Genomic DNA, 13,722 nt, shown 5'->3' with positions numbered 1-13,722 from the left:
AGAGCGGGACCAATGAGAAATATCGATTAACGTCGCATCCGCACAAATGGAGCAAGACGGTCCTGCTGATGGAACAAGCTACGTTGGCTCAGTTGCTCTTGGGTCTGAGATTTGTGCTTTTAGTCGCTTGTAATCGTAGCAAGTTGAGAGCTAATTACCAATAAAGGAAAAATCTCACTGCTAGGCTGTTATTAAACATTACACTACAAACAAAAACAAAACAAAATGTTAAAGCCAGGATTGAAGCAAGCTAGTTTCCTCTCAAGCAATGGCAATTTTCCTATTCATCAAACTGCAGCTGCAAATCTCAAATCTTTAGCTCCTATGGCATCTCCATCGTGGCATCTTCCGTTGCGATTCCGACGGCCACTCAAACTATGCTTGTCAAAAAAACACACACACACCCACAAGAAAAAGCGAGAGAGGATTTATCACACTTGTATCGAGAGCGAACAGACACACTCTGGTCCGCGTAATAGCTGCTACGGATTTTGAACGACCACACAAGCAAGCGAGTGGATATGTAACCGTGCATGCGTGTGTGTATGTGTGTGTGTGTGTGTGTGTGTGTGTGTGTGTGTGTGTGTGTGTGTGTGTGTGGTGTGTGTGTGTGGTGTGTGTGTGTGTGTGTGTGTGTGTGTGTGTGTGTGTGTGTGTGTGTGTGTGTGTGTGTAACGGGATGAACAGGACAAATTGGGGAATGGCTAGTGGATGAAAGGAGCGGTTGGGGAAAGCAGCCCAAACGGGGGAAAGGGGAATGCTCGGTTGTACTACGTGCGATACTGAATACTATGAAAAGTACGCTGCAGTCTACAACAAACGAGCGAACGAACGAGGATGGATAATGGGGGGGATGGGAGTGGCGCATAAAGGGATGCAGGGGTAGTGCATGGGGCAGAAAGGCTCGTTTGACTGTGCGGTGCACACTGTGCCAACCCGTGTGTAGTGCGCTGCATCTCGCCCGTCACGATGCTAGAGAGTGTGCGCGTGGGAGACAATTCATTTGTGGCCGAGCGACGGAAGCTGCATTGAATTCTCATATTCTACGTACGATGCTGCTGAAGCATACAGAGCATGGCCGAAATATTCTTCTTGCTCGAGACAATCACATTCCCACACATATACTGTGGATTGGGAGCGGGGTGGGAAAGGCCCGAGCGGCGAGGGATGTATCATTGCAGTGCCGATGTAATAATGCACCCCTTTTTCCGAGAAAATGCCACACAATCATCGATGCTACTTGTACATATTACAGTGCGTAGTAGTGGGTTTGAACGTCCACAATGGTAGTACGATTAGCGATGTACGACGGCAACCCGTTTGGACCGATTTTGGACCGCTGCAGTGCATGAGTGTCAATCGATTTCGGTACGAGAGTGGATTTTATTGCATTTTTTTATGCTCAATTCCATCCCTTCCGTTTCATTCAACTACGGAGGAGCAGACACTAGTGAGCGTAGCACAGAGACAGTTGGGAATGAAATTCCAGTGCATTTGTCATTTCGTGCCCTAATCTGAACCGACATTCTTTGCGTCATTCCAGCACGTTCGAAAGCGATCTCGGTATGTTTAACAAAATTACTTGGTGACGTTTGCTTGGCTAATCCGGTATGGTTTGTATGGCTGCGGCAGGTAATCTGCTTGATTTGCTGTTTTGCTGAAGATACGCTATATTTTAAAGCTATGCTTTAACTATTGCTGCGACTTCACCCTTAGTGATTGTAGTCTAAAATTCTTTCCCTTCAATTGCATTCCAATTAAGTTCAACTCAGCAAAGATTTTCTTGACCACCACCACTGTACGATTATACAACAGGTATAGATTCTACATCTCCTTAAAATGCCCCAAATGAAAGTTTATGGGAAAAGTATTTGTTTTGTTTAATTATGAAGTTCAATGACTAACTGCACGAACATCTAGCTGCAGGCCATCTACACGTGTTTCCGGGTTTAGACAATTTGAAACCAAAAAAATATCTTTAAGTCTAAGAGTTTTATTTTAGCTCTATAATTTCAAAGTTATTCTATTTCCTGCGCTTCCAAATTGCATTACATTCTTATTTCCCAAAACAGTAACATAAAAAACTGAAAAAAATAACACACACAACATCCTTCTGTGCAGTTTTTGCCATCTAAAAATGTTCAACCCCGCACACGAGCCGGTCAAACTTGTTTTTGCTCTTAATCAGTCGACGCAGCTTCAAATGCAAGCGGAAATTGATTTTTGCTTCACATGCTACCACTCCTTTACGAGGGGTTAAACGAGAACGGAAGCGGCGTTAATGTTTGGGTGTGTGCAAAATGTTACATCAAATATTCTAAACTATCTTCCTTATTGCTTTACACACTGTTTACCCCCTGGGGCATAATTTCTTGCACATACATCTGGATCGGAAATTATTTTTCATTTTCTTTTATTCCATTTTGCACACAACCATCGGTGCTCATCGCACTCAGTTGATATCGAGAACTGTCTGACAACCGAGCACTTAGCAAGGCAAGCAAATTGATTCGACCTTGATTAAAATATCATAGCAAATGATTGAATTGGTGCTGGTGTAAAGCAACCAGTCTGATCCTTTTCGCTTAGCAAACCATTTCCAGCTCTTAGGATGGGCAGCGGAACAGATGCATGCTCGACTTTGCAAACTCCACTCGCATGTAGGTGCTGTCTATGTGCTTATCTATTTCTTGCAGTCTTTGCATTTGTCAAAATAGTTTTTACTATTTCAATAGCATTTCACAGCCATCAAGATGCCTTTTTTAATGTTCATTTATTTCTCCACGTACGATGGCACCAAGCTTGAACCGTTAACGCCACTTATCGCTCTCGTCATTTTAATTACTTTTCATCGTCGCACTCAAAAAGGCCATTGCGGAGCGCAGGCACCCAAATCACATCGCTCTGAAACGTTTAAACCCGTTCTCGACGTCTTCTTTTTCTTCTCGATTCTCACTTCGAACAACGACCGCTCTGGGAACGACGGATCTATCTGCCTACCGCAGTGAAATGCCGGACGGCATCGATCACTTCACAACGTAACGGTCTCCACCGGCCGTCGCACACAGCCCATCCGACCGTCCTGGCAGTCCATTACCGAACGATTATTATCATCATCATCATCATATTATTGTTATTAGTATTATTACCATGTGCTCAGTTGGAACAGAAAAGCTGTCGGACAGCTTTCACTCGCCCTCGGGTTCATGATATTGAGCGTTGGACATGACTTGAATGTTCGCGGAACAATTTTCGAACCTTCTTCCGTGTTCTGCTTCAATAGGTAGGAAAGTGCACAAGAAAAGATGGCCGAGAGTTTTGCGTCAAAGGAGAAAGAATCCTTTCCAATACTGGACCAGGCGCGGGCGAAAGCATGCGAAATATGCCACACCGTTGCTGCACACGCCCGCGCACGATCACGATTTTCCCCTGAACCGTTCGAGCATTCCCGATGCCGAACGAGTGATGGAAAATTTATGGTAATAAAATCGCCGTTTAATCCCCGATGACATAACATACTTTTACACTTTCGCAATTTTCCTATTGGAAATAGAATGTCTCGCAACAGAGGGCTCAGGGTTACGGACAAGTTCCATCCAATTCAGTTGGCTCGTTTTTTTTTTGCATCCTTTTTTGTGTTGGTGGTTAGCATGGATGAAAGCAAGTGTTAAGTGTATTTGTTAAAAGTATCGATCTTTTTTACCTTGCTGTTTACACAAATACACTGACTTGCTATTATGCTCTTCCAAAAGATGGCATTTAAGTTATCAATCAAATATATATTTATATAGATTATTCGTAACTTACATATGATTTTTTAACTAATAATCTAATAGTTACATAAAACTGCTGCCTCTTGATAGGTTACTTATGCATCACTGAAGCTCTACAAGATGAAACCAATTGTTTGTGATGGTGGGTCAGTATGGTAGACCTCCATTTCCTCCCGTGTTCACCGTCGCTCGTCCGTAGCCGACCAGGCGTCTCCATTTTATTGAGCACCGCGATCAACGGGTACATTCTGTACTGTTGTCCAACGGTTGCAACTCTGTTAGCCCAACGCACTAGGAACAGACGACCACAAGTAGAGTGAAATCACAAAGATCGATGTCTCATAATGCTACTCCGAAACATAATTCACACAGTTCGCTGGCCGAGGAGAACGAACGTTGCCGCTTTGGTCCTTCGGGCCAGGATCCAATTTCGCACACAAATACGAACACACACACACGCTTACACATAAAAGTGGTAAACGAGGCGATATAACGATCGCATCCGTACGAAGCACCCACCCACCCTCAAGCCACGGCACAATACCGCACACACGACCGAGCGAACGGAAGGAGAAATATGGGTGTCGTTCAATTCGTTGTTTATCCATATAAATTATGTTTTCCCAGTGGCCCAGCTATGCCACCGCACCGGGATCCTTTCTGTGCCATCTTGGCCCATTGTCCCACTTTTTGTGTGTCTCGTCTCTCCTCTCCACCGCTTTTGTGCCGTTTCGTTTTTAGTGTCATTTTATTCTCGCGTTGCTCAACGCTCGTTCAATGGCAGACGGGACGGGAGCCAGTGTTAGTGATGTCGCTGGTATTGTTCCGTAAGACTTTAGAACGCTTATCATGCTATACGCTGGTGCCGAACGCTATGGGAAGAATTTCGTTTGCAAAATCTTTAGCAGCCCATAACATCCGTAAGCATGCATAGGGGTGAAAGCATCCGTGAGGACAAAGCACAACTAGAGCGAAAGTCCTGCGATATAGACATGCTTTGCCAGAATGCATTAAAGATATGTTATAATAAATCGAACAATTGATGCTTGGTTTAAAATTTTACTGCTCAGTGTAGCGTCTTGAAATTTCTATACTTAGAAATCATGATCAGTTGGATGACTTATACCTGTTTCGTATGTAAAAAACAATTCCAAACTTATGATAACTAAAATTATAGGAATAATATTACGTGTGAAATTATACATCTATACAAACTTTGAGCAGATATTTCTTATAACACTATTTTTCATTCATGCCTAACAGAACTGCACAGTTTTGTAAACAATGGTCCCGAGGTACAGTCATCAACTCGCACGATTTACAATGATGCCCGTCGTGGGCTCAAGCCTTGTGCGGATCATTAAGTTATTGGTACTTATTTAGTATGTAATTCTTGTATAGGTCATTCATTAGGAATACGTAGGTCGTAACGCGAAAAAGGAAAACAAGGAAACAGCTGAGCATAAGGTATGTTTTGTTCTGCAAACACAGTTATTAAACAAAATGTTCTAAGATTTGTGGGTGCCAAAACGGCGTTTCCATCTTAAGATAACTCTTAAGACCAACTTAAAACAATAGATGAGGAATCCAAAATGACTCGTTCCAAAAAGCAAACACATTTTAAACCTATAATGCCCTTTTTTTGTTAAGCGTTAAAAAGCTATAGAACATGTTTCTTCCAAATCTTCAACTTTGAACCGCGGTCGCGTTTGACAGAAGTAAAGAAGCAAACAGTCTGTTGATATAAAAGCCAGATGTAATGCGAAGTGGCAACAGACAATCATGTTTTATTTATTTTTCATCGATTTTTTTCTGAATCACGTGTAAAGGAGGTGTTGGGATTAAAATTGGTTAGATGTCAAGGGCCGTAATTAGACTGGCAGTTAATGCTTAAGAAGAAGCTGATAAAAATCTGCATGCAAAATAAAACAAATTAAGTCTTGATAAACTGGATAAACAAAAGCATTAGACTGCTCCTGGATTGGACTGGTAACGGGTTTTTGTTTTTTTAAACCTCCTCCTGACCACATGTCACCTTCATTCCTGAGCACGGATGAAATATCACGGATAAAAAGCTAACTGGGTGAAAGTTACCAGCAAGCTTACTACCACCCCTCAATGCAAACAGCGTTCTACTGTGTATTGTATAACCCAAACTATTTTATTTGCAATACTTTGCAGCAGTGGTTTTCAACCTTTTTGTAGCTTTTTCTCCCATGTAAAATGCATGTAGAATTACAATACCCTCTCACAAGTTCATGAGGAGGGAGGGAAAATGGTTGAGCGTGGCAACGTGGTATTTAGCCAAATTTTTAACAAAAATTCTCTCCTGAAAAATCCAGCATTTACCCCTTGCGGGCAATTCGCCACCGGATAAAAATCTCTGCTTTACAGTGAAACGTACAATTAATATCATGAGTTAAGCATCTACAATCTAAAGATGTTTCTGAACTTCTTAAACACTTCTGCCATACGACCTAACTATGCTATTATTTTTATATTTTAACCCTTAGGGTAATTTTAACCCTTAGACAGCCTTGTGAATTGTACAATTGAATGATACAATATTGCAATAATGACAAAAGATAAATAAAGGAAGCTAAATACAGACCAATAGGCAAGCCACTGATTTACCCGAAAAAATGAAGTGCAAACTATTTCATCAACATTGTTTTATCTCCTCTCTCATCTCCCCATACGACGAATCGAGCAAAACAGATAACAATAAAACAGCCCGAGTCTCACTCGAACATACCATTGAATGGATTAGTAACATTTATTTTTCCTGCTTTTCGTGTCACTTGTTACCTAAATTTTCATTGAATTTTCATTATTCTTCGTCTTATTTTGGATCAACAACCGTTGTCGGTCAAGGCCTGCCTATACCACTTGTGGGCTTGGCCTTCAGTAACTAATTTATTTCCCCCATAGCAGGATAGTCAGTCCTACGTATGGCGGCACGGTCCATTTGCGGCTTGAGCCCATGACGAGCATGTTGCTAAGTCGTACGAGTTGACGACTGTACCACGAGACCGGGTTGTTGAATTATTTAATTATTGAATTTTCATACAATGTTTTAAATCGTCCATCCAATAGCTAAGAGCTGTCGTGTAAATTGACCTCAATAATGATATTTATGTTGAAACGACGTGGATCGTGTATGGAAAAGTTACAAGACCCATAAACTAAACTGTTAGCGTAGCGCCCCTGTCGCCATTCACAGGCGATCCATAGATTTCATAAATTGAACAGCTATGTGTGACTGAAATAATTCCAAACACAAAGAGTGAAGAATGCCATGAAAAAAAGGAAGAATAATAATAATATTATTATTATTTTATCAACAGATAACGTATTCAAAATTAGCTAGACATAACTGGAGCAATATATTAGATAATATTAAGACTAATAAGATACTAAAAGAATAATTTGAATAATTTGAAGCGAGAGTTAATAAAATATCTTGTTAAATCGATTAATTATGAATGTTTTCCAGTGGTACTGATAGTAGCATCAAATGATAATGTGCTTGCAAACACTGTAGTATGTAACTGCTAACACAGTACATTTTTTGATGAAATTCATTTAACCCAACTCGGAAACCTTAAAGCATGCGAAATTATGCGAACACTACCCAAAACCGGTACTCACCTTTCTTCGGCCACAACAAAGCATTCTTCGCGTCCGCGAATGTCCGGTAGCAGTCGTTTTCAGCCGTGCGAACTTCCGCCACTGCATTAGTCTACGTCGGGCGCGTGAAACGACGACTAGCTTCGGGCTCTGGCTGTTGGCAGCGCTGTTCCGGCCGTGCTATGAGGCGCAACCGGCACGAACCCGCGTCCGCCGTAGTGCAAGGAATCCCTGCCCGACAACACCGCCAACCGCCGCAACGAAGCCCCGTCCCCCAGCACCCCCGCTACAACCAAGCGCGCCGCCGCCTCCGCCCCCTACTTGCACACCGGCCGAACGTCGACGAACTGACGAGGTGCCCGGCCCCGAATACTGCTGCTGCTGAAGCTGTTGCTGGTGCAACCGTACCACTTCCTCGATCGAATCCTCGTCCTCCTGTTGCTGGTGTTGCCGCAGCTGTTGCCGCAGCTGCTGCGACGACCTAGAGCGGTCCTCGCTACTACGCTCACTACTACCACGGTACCACTCTTCGTGCTCCTGCTGCTGCTGCTGCTGCCACTCCTGCTCGTACGGCTCCTGAAGTCTCTGGTTGTAACGAACGTGACTCATTGACGACTGATTCGATTGCGCACACACCGGATGGTCGTGGGAGGTCGGGCGTCACGAACGACGCCGTCTACAGCTACCAACGCACCGGCAAGCTTACCACCACCGCTCAACACAACCGCACCCGGCTGACACGACCGACGTGACTGATGCTGCTGCGCACACTTCTGCACTCGGCACGGGTCCCTCCTCATTCTGAGCTGCGCGGATCTCCGGTACATTGCGCGCCGCCACTGCCCAGCTGCACACTGTGCCCACACATCACACCCACGAGCCAATGCTCTCTTGCACTGAACACACACTAGCACCAGTACCACTAGCTCGAATATCAGTCACTCGTATTTTCCACTATTTTCCTATTCTGTGAGCGTCTTCAGACGACGAACCTCCCTGCTGTGATTGAAATTGAAGACACGCTGCTCGTTAGTGAGGGTTAATTATTTAATTCAATTGTGGTATTTTAGGCCAAGCTCGAGCGTTAGTGCCGTAGTGTCTTTGAAGAAGTGTCTTTGGGCGTCCCACAGGAACATCTCGCAAGACCATCGAGACGATAATCAAGCAAACGATTGAATAAATAGAATTGGAAATTGGACAAATTAGCAGTTCATCGATACGGAGCAGCAATTATCATCAAGCGAACGTACAAACTCTGATGAACACTTCTATAGCGCTCTCTGCAAGTAGGATCTTCCCCACAAGGACATACACAACCCGTACCAGTAGGTAATGATGTCACAACTTGCCCCCACATCTGATGGTTGGCTATTTTTAAGCTACCATGCGAGAGAGGAAAAAAATAGAACGCTAAAGATAAACTATTCCTCCCCTGCTTTCTGTCTGACTATCAACGGCCCGCAATGCTTCCAGCGCTCACATCAGCCTAGAAAGGTATCAAGAACGGAACAAAAACAGCATGACATAAACCATAACACATCTGGCCATTCAATTTCCAGTTCCCTGAAAGTAATTGCAAGAAAGAATACATCCCAGCCCTGGATCTAGCCTTCCAGCTGAGCTGATGCGCGGGTTTTGTTGGATTTCGCCTGTTTGTTTTTGCTGTGCTGGTTGAAGCAGCTTCGAAAAATGAATGACGAAACAATAGTTCTTTGCTGTTGTTACTTCAAGTAATTGGCAAACACAAACAGCCCACTGCTCGCGCTCCTGTGCATCGTTATAGCGGGAGGACATTCTTCCGGAGACACCTGCATGTGTCAAGCAAATGTATGCTTTTCGTTACCTACGTAAAGAACCAATCTTCCTTCCTCTTCCATGTGCAGGTGTACACGGCTGGCCTACATCGCAGGGCTACATAATCCCTCAGTGCCGTTGTCAAAGGTAGTGCAATGGCGACCCTTCCCTATCTACTTCCGGTTTGTCTTCCCTGGTACATTCTACATTGGCAGTGCATCTCAGCAACACCCCAACATGCGCGCAGGCATAAACACATGTGCACACACAGCGACAGTAGACAAGCAGGGCACGTGACTCCATTCCAAGGGAGATTGGAGCAAGCCTTTTTTTCTCCCAGTTTGCCAGTGCAGAATCTTATTCGTGTAAAGTGGATGAGGTTTTTCACTCGTTTTTCCAACGCCTCGTTCTGGTCTTCCTGTTTCGTTCGCATCGTTCGCACTGGCCTTTCTCTCCGTGCTCTTGCTCTTCCTCCCACTCTTTCTCGGTGGCCAAATTTCTCTCGACTTTGCCGCTTTGGGAGAGAGCGTCTTTTTCCTGCCTTTTCTGCCCTGCTCGCCCGAAGCGTTTCTTATCAGAAGTTATTCCTTCTTGGGTTACGGGTTGCGTGCATGCGCGCCGTAAAATTCATCCACTTTCCGACGCCTACTAACACACTCACGTGTTAGTACAGAGAGCAGCAAAGTAGAAATAATGAGAGTATGACAGAGAGAGAGAGAGAGAGAGAGAGAGAGAGAGCAAACGTGAAAGAGAGAGAGGAAAACTAGGCCCTCGCTAGTTACAGACACATGCTATGGCCACACCGTCAAAGACCTCACTCGGGCTTTCGCTGCTGGTGTAGCTTTACTCCCGCACGGGTTTTGTAGGCTTATGAAAATCGTCCCAACTTTTAGGCTTTACGTGAATGAGATAGTGCCAGCTCACTGTTCGCCATATGCTCTCGTGTGGCTATGTGTGTGTGTGTGTGTGATTACCGTGCGTTTATGTGTGTGGTGAGTGCGTACATGTACGCCTGTACGCCACTGGCAGATAGCGTTTTGGGAGAGAGAGCAACACACCGGAATCGAAGTGGAAGGAACCTGCCTGCGATCGATATTTCACTGCTGCTGCCCCCAACACGGCTGCCCCTGCCCCAACTCAGCAACTTGGCCACCCATCCCAATGCCTTAGACACGGGAGGAGGGGGGATTTTCCGTGGAATTTTTGGTCCACCAGCGCAAACCTAATCGCCGTAAAACCTTACTGCTTTCATGAACTTGTTTTCCGTGTGGAATGTAATAATTTCGCATTTTTCATCCACTTAAGCTATCACTTGCCACAGTCAACTGCAAATGCGCGCACACTGATGCATGCACACAGCAGCACACACACAAACGTGCACCAACGCATCACAATTTGAAGAAATCCGGGTCGCCACCTTCTTCAATCAACGCAGAAGCAATCGCAATGGCCCTATACGCTGGTACGCTGGTGGAACAGATGGGGCGAATGAAATGATGTAGCGAATCACACCGCAACACATAATTCTGGCCAGCTGCGAGCAGAGAAGCAAACTCTACGGATTCTTCCAAAAAATCACTAAAATTCCGAGTACACACATACACACATGCACACCAAAACACACCCACTACACTAACACAATCACCCGCACCCGGAGGAGGAAGCTTAATGGTTCAACCTTTACTTGTACATAACATTTTCTGCACGGCAACACGACGTATTCGTACTATTTCTTGAGCTTTCTTTTTTTCAGTTCTGCATAATTCTTGTTCACACACACACACACACACACGAGCTGCACTTGCCACTCACACCCCCTCACTAGCGGCACTCCCCTTCACACACGACACTAGATGATCGCAGAGACGCCACCATAGCCTACTTAGGACGCCACCGCAGCAGCAGTGGCAGTAGTTTTCATTTCCGTTACCTTACTGCCCTCCCCACAATCACTTCACTCACACACTTCCAACTTGGATCTTGCCCGAGATTGCACCAAAAGGGGTCCGTTTAAATTTTGCACCATCTGACTTTCCATTACCTGGGTTTTGCTCTGTTTTGCCCTATTTTGGCGAATGCACACCCCACACCGGAGAAAAACGGAAACTTTGTTTCCAGGGTAAAACTTTGCCCAGTGGCCAGGAATTCGGGTGCTGCTGGGAGGGAAAGAAAACGCCACTACCGTTAGTGGTTATAAATATATATAACCGGAGCGTGAGAGCGCTCCTAGCGGCGGTGACCGAATGCGAAACCGTGCGGCTGGTGAAAATTCACTCGGCCCTTCGCCGAGCTGTTTTGTTAGTTCGCTGGTCGGCTGATGGCTTTCTTCGCGCATTACTCTCACGCTCACCGTTAAGGACCACCGTACCACCACGTCCGGCCACTTTCCTGCTTCGTTAATCCCGCTTCCCCTAGCAAAGGGGACAAATGGGGCGCATGGTAGTCAGTGGAACAGGGTGGACGACGGAGGACATCCCCTGTTAAACGATACACACATTTAAAGGGACATTTCGATAGGATTTTCCCATCCATCTCTCTCTTTCTCTCTTTCATCAGCTTTGTGAGTTTTCCGCTCTCGGTTCGCTTTCGTTGCGCTCGTTTGAGTCAGGAAAGAGAGCGTTTTCCCTTCGTTTGATTCTCTTGCAAGATTTATGCTATATGCTAGCCCTCTCTATCTCTCTCTTTCTCTCTCTCTCTCTCTCTCTCTCTCTCTCTCTCTCTCTTTTCCTATTCTTCCCATTCTGTCTCTGTCACACGCATTCATGCTTGCTTTAGTTGTTTGTGGCCGAGTTGGTTATGTTTTATGTGTAGTTATGCTGTGCTCGCACAAGTTTTTCACACAAATTATTTGATCATCACGGCTCTCCTCGTAAATGATGACAATCCACAGAGGTGAATTTCTCCGCTGCTGCTACTGAGCGAATGCTCCATTCCTTCGTTATGCTTTGATTTCATTCGAACAATTGCTAGCAATACTAAAAAAAACCAATTACCATTAAAATCGCATCACACATACACACAGAGCTAGCGCACATAAAGCCTTTGCATAAATTGACACCTTCAACGATCGGTGTGTGAACCTTTCCGTTTTGAATTCCTTTCGCGTCACATTGATGAGGAGCTTGATTTCTTTTTTCTTTACGCACTGATCAGTCTAGGGCTGGACGTTGCGGTATTTTTCTTCACATAAATTTATTTTAACGACTAACTTAAACCTAGGCGGATTGCGCGCGTCCGATCGCTGCCGTTGCCGTTCGTGGAAGAAGGTTCCCGCTGTTCGGGCGATCACCTTTCATCCGTTGCCCTCTCACGCACACCAACCAACGCGTTGATGGCCGCCAAATTATGGCACTCTAATTATGGCATTGCTTGTATTATTGCTGAACTCTCTTTCGTGCAATCTCCTCCGCCGATCCTAACTCTTATGTATAAACATCCTCCCCCCCCTTGATATGGCATATCAACAAATCGATTGCTACCGGAACAAGCACAACACAACAAACTCCCGTCAGAACGGTGCAACCAAAAATACAGACTGCTGCACGTGCATTCAGCGCTATCAAACTATTCTCCTATCAATTTCTCTTTGCTCAAATCAACCTCCTCTGAAGCTGCGTTGTCTATTGACGATGGTATCGGTAACAGGCATATTTTTGTTATGGGACGTTTGTATATACCCTTACTGGTGCGCACAGATACTACTCTCGTTATTCCGTCCCTTCCAGCATGCGTCTCAACAATACGTGCCAAAGGCCATCGGGTTGCGGGTAACAGCTCATCGATGAGAATGACCATCCTGCCTATCGTGAACTGAGGATTCTGTTCATGTCCCACCGTGTCCTTTTGCAGCTCCTGCAAATATTCGCCTTTCCAGTGGACCCAGAAACGCTGCACGTAGGCTTGTAGCTTCCAATAGTGCTCCAACCGGTTTAAGGGAACGTCACACAAGTTGGGTTCGGGAAGTGCTTGCATGGAGGTGCCGATCAGAAAGTGGCCCGGAGTTAGCGCCGCCAGTTCATCAGGATTTTCTGAAAGAGGAAGCAACGGTCGCGAATTCATGACCGCTTCGATTTGTGTTAGTATCGTATAAAGATCTTCAAATGACAAACGAGATGCACCGAGGATACGATACAGATGTCTTTTTGCTACCTTCACCGCAGATTCCCACAGTCCGCCGAAATGAGGAGCCCTTGGGGGATTAAAGTGCCATGATATGCCTTGGGACGTGCAGAACTCATTTACTTGCTGTTCTTCTTCCTTTCTAGCGATGAGCGATGCCAATTCTGTTATTTCGTTACTAGCTCCTTCGAAGTTTTTTCCGTTATCCGAGTGAATGTGACACGGCTTACCACGGCGAGCAATGAATCTTCGTAGCGCTGCTAAAAAGGCTGATGTAGACAAGTCACATACCAGCTCGAGATGTACCGCCTTTGTAGCGAAACACACAAAAAGGCAGAGATAAGCCTTGCAGGCGGCTGCCCTTCTGTGTACCGGTTTTAAATAAAATGGGCCGGCGTAGTCGATT

At 45.1% G+C, this 13,722-nt stretch overlaps 1 protein-coding gene across 6 annotated transcripts in view; it reads right to left on the bottom strand.

Moving 5' to 3' along the window:
• The window catches only part of LOC121590700 (rho GTPase-activating protein 100F), a 47,372-nt gene extending 35,929 nt beyond the window's left edge, over positions 1-11,443 (bottom strand). For 3 of the 6 annotated variants that reach the window (XM_041910596.1, XM_041910600.1, XM_041910603.1), the window contains exons 1-2: positions 11,239-11,443; positions 7,425-8,402 (exon numbers count right to left, since the gene is read on the bottom strand). In XM_041910596.1, coding sequence (XP_041766530.1) covers positions 7,425-7,511 — 87 coding nt within the window. In that variant the 5' untranslated portion in view covers positions 7,512-8,402; positions 11,239-11,443. The other 3 variants (XM_041910599.1, XM_041910597.1, XM_041910598.1) reach the window with 3 other exon arrangements.
• Positions 11,444-13,722: the final 2,279 nt, after the last annotated feature.

This window comes from Anopheles merus, chromosome 2R, assembly GCF_017562075.2.
Source record: "Anopheles merus strain MAF chromosome 2R, AmerM5.1, whole genome shotgun sequence".
Classification (NCBI taxonomy): domain Eukaryota; kingdom Metazoa; phylum Arthropoda; class Insecta; order Diptera; family Culicidae; genus Anopheles; species Anopheles merus.
Note: the sequence above shows the minus strand (reverse complement) of the source record. Positions and strands in the feature narration are given on the sequence as shown.